The sequence below is a fragment of the Microplitis demolitor genome, chromosome 10 (genome assembly GCF_026212275.2).
Source record: "Microplitis demolitor isolate Queensland-Clemson2020A chromosome 10, iyMicDemo2.1a, whole genome shotgun sequence".
NCBI classification, from domain to species: domain Eukaryota; kingdom Metazoa; phylum Arthropoda; class Insecta; order Hymenoptera; family Braconidae; genus Microplitis; species Microplitis demolitor.
The window spans coordinates 9327911-9338740 of record NC_068554.1 but is presented as its reverse complement, the minus strand read 5'-3'; the positions used below and the strand labels follow the sequence as shown (position 1 = coordinate 9338740).

The following is a 10830-nucleotide window of genomic DNA, read 5'->3' as shown; positions in this document are numbered from 1 at the left end:
CACACACACACACACACACACACACACACACACACACACACACACACACACACACACACGCACACACACACACACACACACACACACACACATACATACACTCGGACATCATTCTGAAAATAGTCAGAATAGCTTCCTAGGACCTCAAAACGTCGACATCTGATGAAAACTCGATTTTCGAAAATCGGGGTGAGAACAATAACTTCCCGAAATTTTTAAAAATCGTCGATTTTCTTAGCGGGAAGTTAAAAAAAACAAATGCCACTGTTTTGTCGGTGATACAGTATTGCCAGACCACTCTGAACATATTTTACTATAATTCCCAAAAACTGTACACTTTTAGCAATTCGGAATTTTTATCATCGTATTTAGATAATACCTGCAAATCACCAGACAAATTTAGCGGTTTTAAATAATTGCCAGACGTGAATAAAGCTTCCAAATAAATACGACAGAAAAATCTTATGGGTAGACACAGGTGCGAAAAAGATAGCGTATCGAGGCATAAAGGCAGCTGATAGGGGCCCCACTCCTTGCGCTGTGATTGGTTGCTGAGAAACCGTAAGTTTCAAATATAGTTCAGGCTCTGTAGTTACAGATGAATATTCTGGAGTAGTTGTTTTTTTTTTAAGTAGAAAAAAATTGAAAATTTAAAAAACGATAATTGCGCTTGCCGCATATATTATAAAATTGTGTAATTCAATACATATTATTGCTGTCTTGAAAAAAAAAAAAATCAAACAAAAATTTTACGTAAAATAAATTATTTATATTGAACAGAATTTTGTATTATTGAAAAAAAAAAAAATTTAATATTGGAAAGTAAGGCACAGAGCTCTGAAAATTTTGATTTTCTTGCGTTTTATCGATACAACAATTCACAAATAACCTTATTTTAAATAGGTTACAGTTTTTGGGTTAAATTTGCAATAACCGTAAAAAGTATGCCCTATTATTGACTTCCTTATATTAATGACAAAATAGAAAAAAAAACTTTTTGCTATTAAAACTTAACTTAAAACTCCATTACTATTAAAACTGAAAAAATCAAAAACCAGGCCACGGTCAATAACTTTTTTTTTCTTGGCAGGAAAAATAATTTTTAAGCTAAGATGTAAATCATTCAATAATATTTTTTAATTCCAATTTTCGCTATCTTTTTCGCACCTATGTCTACCCATAAGATTTTTCTGTCGTATTTATTTGCAAGCTTTATTCACGTCTGGTGATTATTTAAAACCGCTCAATTTGTCTGGCGATTTGCAGGTATTATCAAAATACGATGATGAAAATTCCGAATAGCTAAAAGTTTACAGTTTTTGGGAATTATAGTAAAATATGTTCAGAGGGGTCTGGCAAGTTTTTTTTTTTTTTTGCAAATATTATGTGCTGCGCAGTAAAAAAATAACTGCTAACTATTTGTCAGGCCCGCGAATCTTAATTCACCAATTGGCAACATTTTATTTTTTTGCTATTCCAACTTGTCCTGAGGACCTTCCCAAAAATATGTCACCAGCTCTCCGACTACAACGCATATGAGGAATCGAATACATTGCAATGATGATAAAGTAGAAATATTATCCGAATTTCCGACTGATTTGTTGAAAAAGTTCTATGTGAAATTTCTTAAGTAGCACCCCCTGGGTACAGTAAACATACACAAAGATTCAAGTTGACCCCCCCCCTTGAGAATTGCTTACGTAATTTTTAAATAATCCTTAAAACCTACACCGGAAGACAACGTTGAAATAATCAAAGCGGAGACACAGAAACACTGGAATAAGGCCTGGAATCAAAAAAGTATTCAGCTTCCAGAAGTAAGAGACTCAGTAACTGGAAAATTCTCTGAGTTTTCTATTTTCAGAAAAAACCAAATGATGATTAACAGACTACGGATTGGCCATACGCTAATCATTCACCAATTACTGCTGGAAAAAAAAACTGAGTTAAATGTAACATACGTAATACGGAGCTCGCCGCTAGGCACGTTTTTTTGGATTGTGTGACTGGAACAAGAATAAAGGCAAATTTAAAGTTTCTAAACAACATTAAAGACTGCCTGAGCTCACCGATGGGATCTTGGAAGTCCTTAGAGTTTCCTGAAAAGAACAAACTGTACAATAATATTTTAAAGTAAGAAGTCCGATTGTATTTTATCTTGATAAACGAACTATATGAAAACCAATGAAATTTTGTCGCATTCCATGTGTAAAATGAGCGAATAAACTAGTTGGATCTGGTTTAGGCGAGGTTAATTAAACAATTACAAATTACACAGATTTTATCAATAAATAAATTATAGATTTATTGACACTTATTTACACTTAAAAATTATTAGAACTTATAGTCAAGAGCGAATGCAACTAGAAATTAATACGCGATAGCGAATGCAAACTCAGATATTTTATTCACGTACAAATTGGCACGTGGTTAGTAGCGGTTAAGTTCATGGAAATTAATTCACAATTAATTACTAGCGAAAGAACAATTTATATATTCTCAATAAATAGCAGCCTTGATATACTGACTAAATATTGAGGATAATTCAGCGTAGCGGTTTAGTTTAATATAACAAAAGTTATTAATTACTGAAGCGGTTCAAGCACGAGGTTGCAAGTAGCGAAGACACGTAGTAGAATGAAAATTGGTAGCGTCGTTGAGTCGTCGAGACGCTTGGTGTCGACGTGGCGGCCTTGCTGCCTATAACGAATTTTCCCATTGGCTTAAAAGCGCGCCAACAGGAAGCGAATTTTGTGATTGGTCAGCTTGTAGCGGGTTCTCAGGACGTCTTGACACGATCCTGAGTTAGAAATAGTATGTGCCGGGCCCAAATAGCGAGTGACCCGGCACTATTCTGACCTTCAGTTAGTAGCGAGCTCGGCTTCTCCCGAACCGAGCGGAAATGCACGAAGCTTGATTTAAATTAATCAAGCTCGTGACTGAACATTCTCCCCAGCGCTGGCGACTGTGTCGACTGGATTGTCTTCTGGAGAGTGCACTGGTAGTACACACAGCTTAGCGATTGGTCGTACAAGTTCCGTGGTAGCGGTCTTCAGCGTGACTACTCGAGTCAGGCCATCCCTGCCTGGATGTAATGCGAGTACTCGAGCAAGCGGCCATTTTGATGGTGGGAATCTTTCATCAGTCAACAAGACTAATGAACCCACTTTGATGTTGTTTTGCGGATTATGCCACTTCGAAATAGATTGATGACGTTGCAGGTACTCTGATGACCATCTACTCCAAAATCTCTGGAACATTTGTTGTAATTGTTGCCAGCGTGACAACGTAGCTGAATTATTTTCCAGTAGCGAGGGCCCAGGTACGGCGATTAGTGGTTCACCGATGAGAAAATGTCCAGGAGTTAGAGCGGTTAAATCTGCAGGATCTTCAGATAGCGGAGCGATCGGTCTTGAATTTAACACAGCCTCAATTTGTGTTAAGACTGTAGCGAGTTGGTCGTAAGTCAATAGCGATTCACCAATAGTTCGTATGAGATGGAACTTGATTGACTTTACGGCTGCTTCCCACTTGCCACCAAAGTGGGGAGCACTTGGTGGGTTGAACTTCCAGTCTGTGCCATCTGTAGCGAGTAAATACTGAAGTTCTTTTAGCTGTCTCGATCCTGCTGCGAATTCTTTCTTTAGCGTGGCGTCTGCTCCTACAAAATTTGTACCACAGTCCGAGTATAGGATACTGCAGGCGCCTCTTCGACTAGTGAATCTTCTAAATGCTGCGACGAAAGCGTCAGTAGAGTAATCGGTGACAATTTCAATATGTATAGCGGACGTAGCGAGACATACAAACACAGCGATCCATCCTTTATAGGTTTTGGCACCTCGACCTTGGAAAGTCTTCAGTGTTACTGGCCCAGCGTAGTCTATTCCAGTGTGTAAGAATGCTTTAGATGGTCTTACACGAGCGGATGGCAATTGTCCCATTAATTGTTGTGCGCGAACACCTCTATGTCTCGTGCACACGACGCAGCGAAGAATGTGTGATCTGACTGGAACTCGACCACCTTCTATCCAGACAGATCTCCGTATATCAGCGAGAGTCAATTGAGTTCCCCCATGGTATGTTCTTCGATGCGAATGATCTATCAATAGCGTACTTAAGCGTGATGACCTTGGTAAAATAGCTGGATTTTTCTGTTCATCATCCAGCAGCGAATTCTTCAAGCGACCGCCAACTCTGAGTACTCCGTTGTAGTCGACGTAGGGAATCAATTTAGCGAGATGATGACTTCGGTGTAGAGAATCACCATCCTTCAATAGTTTCAGCTCTTGCGAATAGTACTGACTTTGAGTATACTTGATCAGCAAAGTCTTAGCGAGTTCCAGGTCAACTGTAGAGAGTGGTGTGTCCAGTGTGGACTGTGGCACTTTTTTAAATTTAGCGATGGCACGAAGACAGATTCCAAGCGTGCGAAGTAAAGGTGACAACTTAGAGAATTTTTCTAGTAGCGTGTATAGCGGGTGTGAATCTGCCTTGAAGATGGTAAAAACCAGACCTGGACGTTCTTCAAGATGTGATACCGTCTGCGTAGGGATATCAAAAGATGGCCAGTTATCTTTTGATTGACTGAGCCACTTTGGTCCCGTCCACCATAGCGAATGCTGTTCTAGTTTGGCTGCTGTTAAACCTCTTGAAGCGCAGTCAGCTGGGTTAAGTTTTCCAGGAACAAAATCCCAGTTGACACTTGGTAGCGATTCTTGAATCTTGGTAACTCTGTTGCGAATGTAGACTTTCCATCTAGCTGGGTTGTTTCGTATCCACGTTAAGGATACAGCGGAGTCTGTCCACATGAAAACTGGAACGTTTTCAAGTTTCAAAACCTTCTTGACGTAGAGTATCAGTTGAGCGAGTAAGACAGCGGCATTGAGCTCCATTCTTGGTATAGTTATAGGCTTCAGTGGTGCAACTTGTGTTTTGGCACACACTAGCGAGATATTGGAGCTTCCAGTAGCGTCAGTAACTTTTAGATAAACTACAGCAGCCATAGCGAGTTGTGAAGCGTCAGAGAATCCATGTAATTCAATTGATACACCATTTTTAACATGATTCCAGCGAGGTATCTGAATCTTCGAGATCTGATGTAGTTCATCTCGAAACAAATTCCATTCTTGAAGAAGCGACGGTGATAGCGTAGCATCCCAGTCAAAGTTCTGCAGCCAGAGCTTCTGCATGAACATCTTGGCTCTCACGATAATCGGTGCCAAGAAACCCAGTGGGTCAAACAAGCGAGCAATTTCAGATAAAATTGTGCGTTTAGTTGTTGGTGATGCTTCTGGAAGCGAATATCCGAACTGGAATTTATCCTGTGTTGAATTCCAGGTTAGCCCGAGCACTTTTACTGTAGTATCCCCAAGCTCTCTTGGTGTATCTTCTTGGGTTTCACTTGGAGCGACTTGAGAAAGTAATTCAGTTGAATTACTTACCCACTTGGCAAGCGGAAAACATCCTGTGGCGCACATATTTTTTGTGTCGAGAGCAACTTGGATTGCCTCAGCGAGTTCATCTGCACCTCCATAGATGTCGTCAACGTAGCGTGTATTAGTTAGCGGTTCGACAGCCTTCGGAAATTTTTTCCCTTCGTCTTCAGCGAGTTGTAAGAGTGCTCTTCCAGCGAGATATGGAGCCGATGTTGTTCCATAAGTAACAGTAGCGAGTGCAAATACTATTGGGATGTCATCTTCGTCAAACCAGAGTATGCACTGTAGATGATGATCTTCCTTGTCAACTGCAATCTGACGAAACATTTTTGTAACGTCAGTAGCGAATAAATAGCGATGGCACCGAATGCGAATAAGTACATCACTGATGTCAACTTGGATCTTTGGGCCCACATGAAGTATCTCGTTGACAGATACGCCAGATGTAGTTTTCCAGGACCCATTGAATACCACTCTGAGCTTGGTGGTAGTGCTCTGCTCTTTCAGAACCCCATGATGAGGCAACAGGTAGCTGTTCGGTGGTAATTCCTTTAATTTCAGACGTTTCATGTGCCCCAAGTCTTCATACTCCTTCAGGAAGTCGAAGTACAACTTCTTGTAGACTGGATCAGCTTCCAGTCGTTTGCGAAGACGTAGTAAAGCGTATTGTGCAGCTCTGAGCGAATCACCCAGTTGACTTGGCGAAGATTTAAGCGGCAAGCGAACGACATATCGACCATCAGACTGTCTGTAGTGTGTATTGACAAAGTGTTGTTCACACTCTTCTTCTTCTTCAGTATAGCGTGTAGCGAATTCTGTCTGTGGCTCTTCTTGGTACCAAAACTTGGTTAACAAGTCTTGTAGTTGATCATCAACAGCGACATGATGACCATGAGCGGTCAATGTTGATGTAGCGGTGTCCACAGATCCATATATGATCCAACCAAGTGATGTTGACTGAGCGATTGGGTCATTTTCACTTCCTTTTCGTATTTTAGCGTTGATTATATGTGCAGCTGGTGCTGCACCCAGAATGATGTCAATAGGTCTTGATGTCAAGAAGTCTGGATCAGCGAGTTGTAGCCCAGTTATATGCGGCCATTTCTTCTTCTTAGTTAGCGTAAATGACGGTAAGTTTACCGTCAATAGAGCAAGCACATGAGCTTGGATGGTAATAGAAGCGTTGTTGTGTAGCGAATGCAGCGTCATCTTGCATGACCCAAGCGAATGCCCAGCTGACACATTACCAATTCCACGTAATGGTACAGCTGCTTTACTGAGTTGAATATCCAGCTTCTTGATTAGCGAATGCGTCACAAAGGATAACTCCGATCCTTGATCAATAAGTACACGGGCTGTACATGTACTTCCTGTTAGCGAATTCAACTTAACAATAGCGGTAGCGAGTAAAACATTGAGCGAATGAGCTGAAAGCAGACTAAGTTAGCGAATTCAAAACAAAAGTTACCAAAATTGGAACTATTTGTTACCTGGGTCAGCTACAGGAGCGTCCTGTGCTGGTTTAGCGGCAGCACCATCGTCAAGATGAGTCGACGTGTGATGTGGCTGATCACAATGGCGGCACTTCTGCTTAGTCCTGCAGTCAGCGTAGCGATGGCGTCCCAAACAGTTAAAGCATAAGCGGTAATGCTGAACAATCGTCCTTCGGTTCAGTGGCGACGCCTTCTGGTAGCTGGGGCAAAATAGAACGAAGTGCTTCTCCCTGCAGATTGGGCACATGCCCGGTTCACTCGTACGCTCCTTGGGAGTGAAAGCGACGTAGCTAGCGGAACCGGTGGATGTAGATGGCGTTGATCTAGCAGGAGTAGCGGATTTACTGCTCCCAAACTTAACTTGTTTGGTTGTAGCGGCTGACTTAGCGTAAGACTTTGGTGATAGTGGTCTCTCACTGGTACTCTTAACTTGCGTTGAGGTTATTTTAGCGCCAATCTCTGAGTTTTCCCACGCACGAACCTTGGCCTTGAGCATATCGTGCAGCTGTTGGTAAGTGGGAAACTCATTGGATAACCCAAGCGAAGCCATCCATTCCACCCTCAGATCTGAAGGCAAGCAGCGAACAGTCAAACGAATTAAAAAGGGGTCCAACTCACCAATTGGAATTCCCAATGCAGCGATAGCGTCCAGCGATTTTTTGTTAGCGAGTAACAGTGCGTCCAAATCAGCAGCAGAGTGTGAAGTTAGCGGTTGGCGATCCAGCAAATCATCGATATGCATATCGAGCAATCGACGTGGATTTGTGTAGCGAGTATTCAGCAACTCCCAAGCGGGTTGGAAAGCGTCATCTGTGATCTGGAGATTAGCGAGTAATGCAGCGGCCTCACCTTTTACCTGCGTCTTCAGGTAATGCATCTTCTGAGACCCAGTTAGCGAATCTTCATTAATGACGAGAGACGTGAACAAGTCCTTGAACGAGTCCCACTCGTCATACGACCCTTGGAAAGTTGGCAGCTTGATTTGTGGCAGGTTAGATTTATGCACTCCACCAAAGTAAGCGGTCTGATCGTGATTAGCGGGCTGAACTTCATGAGCAGGTTCTGGAGCGGGTCTAGCAGCGCTGAGTCTCACTCTAAGAGAGGTATAAGCAACGTTAGCGGTTTCATAAGCGTTACCTGTATGATATTCGTTGGTAATGATCTCAGGTACGTCTTCGTATAGCCTCTCGTGAGTCGAATTGAAGCGGTTCCACAACTCGGTCAGGATAGCGAGTTCAGCGTCAATGGCGGCAGCACCTTGGGTAGCGAGTACAGCGTCAGTCAAGCGGTTGGACATATTGCGCATCGTGTCGATGCGTTGCATTTGAAGAGCAATTTGAGCTTCGGCGGCCATCTTGTTAATACGTGGCACACAAAATGGACGCGATGACGTGAAACCGACGCTAAGTTTTCGATCTTTTCTGTTTTAAAAGTCTTTTTACACCGGTGTGTAAAATAGATCACCCTGGGCAGCACTCTAGCAGTGCTCAGCAATGCCCACGGCACTTAGCGATTTTCACGACACAGAACTGACACTACACTTTTTTTCTCACAATTTTTTTTTTTTTGATTTTTTTTTTTAAATAATTTTTAATTGTTTAAATTTCGCCAAATCCGGCTCGAAGGACCAAAATGTAAAATGAGCGAATAAACTAGTTGGATCTGGTTTAGGCGAGGTTAATTAAACAATTACAAATTACACAGATTTTATCAATAAATAAATTATAGATTTATTGACACTTATTTACACTTAAAAATTATTAGAACTTATAGTCAAGAGCGAATGCAACTAGAAATTAATACGCGATAGCGAATGCAAACTCAGATATTTTATTCACGTACAAATTGGCACGTGGTTAGTAGCGGTTAAGTTCATGGAAATTAATTCACAATTAATTACTAGCGAAAGAACAATTTATATATTCTCAATAAATAGCAGCCTTGATATACTGACTAAATATTGAGGATAATTCAGCGTAGCGGTTTAGTTTAATATAACAAAAGTTATTAATTACTGAAGCGGTTCAAGCACGAGGTTGCAAGTAGCGAAGACACGTAGTAGAATGAAAATTGGTAGCGTCGTTGAGTCGTCGAGACGCTTGGTGTCGACGTGGCGGCCTTGCTGCCTATAACGAATTTTCCCATTGGCTTAAAAGCGCGCCAACAGGAAGCGAATTTTGTGATTGGTCAGCTTGTAGCGGGTTCTCAGGACGTCTTGACACGATCCTGAGTTAGAAATAGTATGTGCCGGGCCCAAATAGCGAGTGACCCGGCACTATTCTGACCTTCAGTTAGTAGCGAGCTCGGCTTCTCCCGAACCGAGCGGAAATGCACGAAGCTTGATTTAAATTAATCAAGCTCGTGACTGAACACCATGAGTTTCATGACACATATTTGTTGAATTTTATTAAATTCTATAGAAACTCATAAGTTTGAGTCCAGTATTGAAGAAAATGAATTTATGGAAGTGTTTGTAGTTTTATAAAACGTAATGAAATTTTACGAAATTGAATATGGTCTTGTAAAGACCCTCATGGTTTTGAATCACTCTGGAAACACCCTGGAAACATGGTGGAATCACGGTGGATCCACGGCGGTTACACGGTCGGTTTTTTATCATGTAATCACCATGATTCCACGGTGGTTGCACAGTGTACCCACCGTGATTCCACGTACACCACGTAATCACCGTGGAATACACCGTGGAATCTCGGTGAATACACCGTGGAATCACGGTGAGTACACCGTGTAACCATCGGGGAAACACCGTGTAACCACCGTGTATACACGGTGATAAAATTGCACAAACCCACCCTGGATCCACCATGATTCTACCGTGTTTCCACTCCCAGGATGTTTCCAGGCTGATTCAAAACCGTGAAGGGAGGCATTCCACGCCAAATCGGACGGTTTTAGAAATTTTCATTTACCGTCATTTTTTTTTTTAATTTTTTAGCACTCATCAAAAAACTCATCCTTCTAAATTTTGAGATTTTTTTGATCATTGGTTTCAAAGATATAAAATTTAAAAAAAAACCGCTCTTTTCATGCTTATTTGCTAATAACTTTTTATAAAATGGTTTCAATAAAAAAACTTAAAGAATCAAAAAGTTTTATTTTTCCATGTACTTTTAGAAAAAAAATACCAATAATTATTTAGAAAAATTTTTCCGCATTATTTTCGAGTTTAAAACTTTAAAGTTGTTTAATGACAATCATACATATTATGATTATCCTGAGAATTTGTGACAACAAACTATCTATTCCACAACTTTTTAGGTGGTTCCGGTTGTGGGACCTCCGTGGCTACTGTTTTTTTTTAATTTTTAAAAATAAATAATTTTTTTTTTTTCCTATTAAAAAACATAAATTGCTATTTTTGTCGTGATATATTATTTTTTACATCGTTTTACAGCATTTCCTTAGAATCCCGTGCAATCAAAGAATTTTTCAAATAGTTCGCTACATTTGTTTACTTTTAAAAACGTATTTTTTAGCAAACAAAATTTAGTAAAAACAAGCAAACAAATTTAACAAGCTATTTGAGAAATCCTTTTATTGCGTAGAATTCTAAGAAAATACTAGAAAACGATGTAAAAAATAATATATCACAATAAAAATAGCAATTAATGATTTTTAAGAGGAAAAGAAAAATTTTGTAAATTTTCAAAAATAAAAAAAAATAGTAGCTACGGAGGTCTCACAACCGGAACCACCTAAAAAGTTGTGGAATAGATATTGATTTGTTGTCATAAATTCTCAGGAAAATCAAAATATGCATGGTTTTCATAAAACGACTTTAAAGTTTTAAAGCTCGAAAATAATGCGGAAATTTTTCCAAAGAATTGTTTGTATTTTTTTTTCTAAAAGTAAATGGAAAAATGAAAGTTTTGATTTTTTGA

At 40.2% G+C, this 10830-nt stretch overlaps 1 protein-coding gene across 1 annotated transcript; it reads right to left on the bottom strand.

Annotated features, from left to right (window-relative positions):
• Positions 1-313: 313 nt before the first annotated feature.
• On the bottom strand, positions 314-8282 carry LOC128668823 (uncharacterized). Its single transcript, XM_053742619.1, has 3 exons — positions 6926-8282; positions 6312-6862; positions 314-379 (listed from the first exon to the last, which is right to left on the bottom strand). Exons 1-3 carry the CDS (start codon positions 8280-8282, stop codon positions 314-316), a joined length of 1974 nt encoding a protein of 657 aa, XP_053598594.1.
• Between the last annotated feature and the right edge of the window lie 2548 nt (positions 8283-10830).

What these genes read in the sequence shown, in the direction of transcription:
- LOC128668823 (XM_053742619.1), bottom strand. Translation starts at nt 8,282, where the DNA reads ATGGCCGCCGAAGCTCAAATTGCTCTTCAAATGCAACGCATCGACACG. An exon ending in CGCTCCTGTAGCTGACCCAG is followed by an intron (nt 6,863 to 6,925) that starts GTAACAAATAGT and finishes GTCTGCTTTCAG; the next exon opens with CTCATTCGCTCAATGTTTTA. An exon ending in CTCATGGTCATCATGTCGCT is followed by an intron (nt 380 to 6,311) that starts GTTGATGATCAA and finishes GGTGATTTGCAG; the next exon opens with GTATTATCTAAATACGATGA.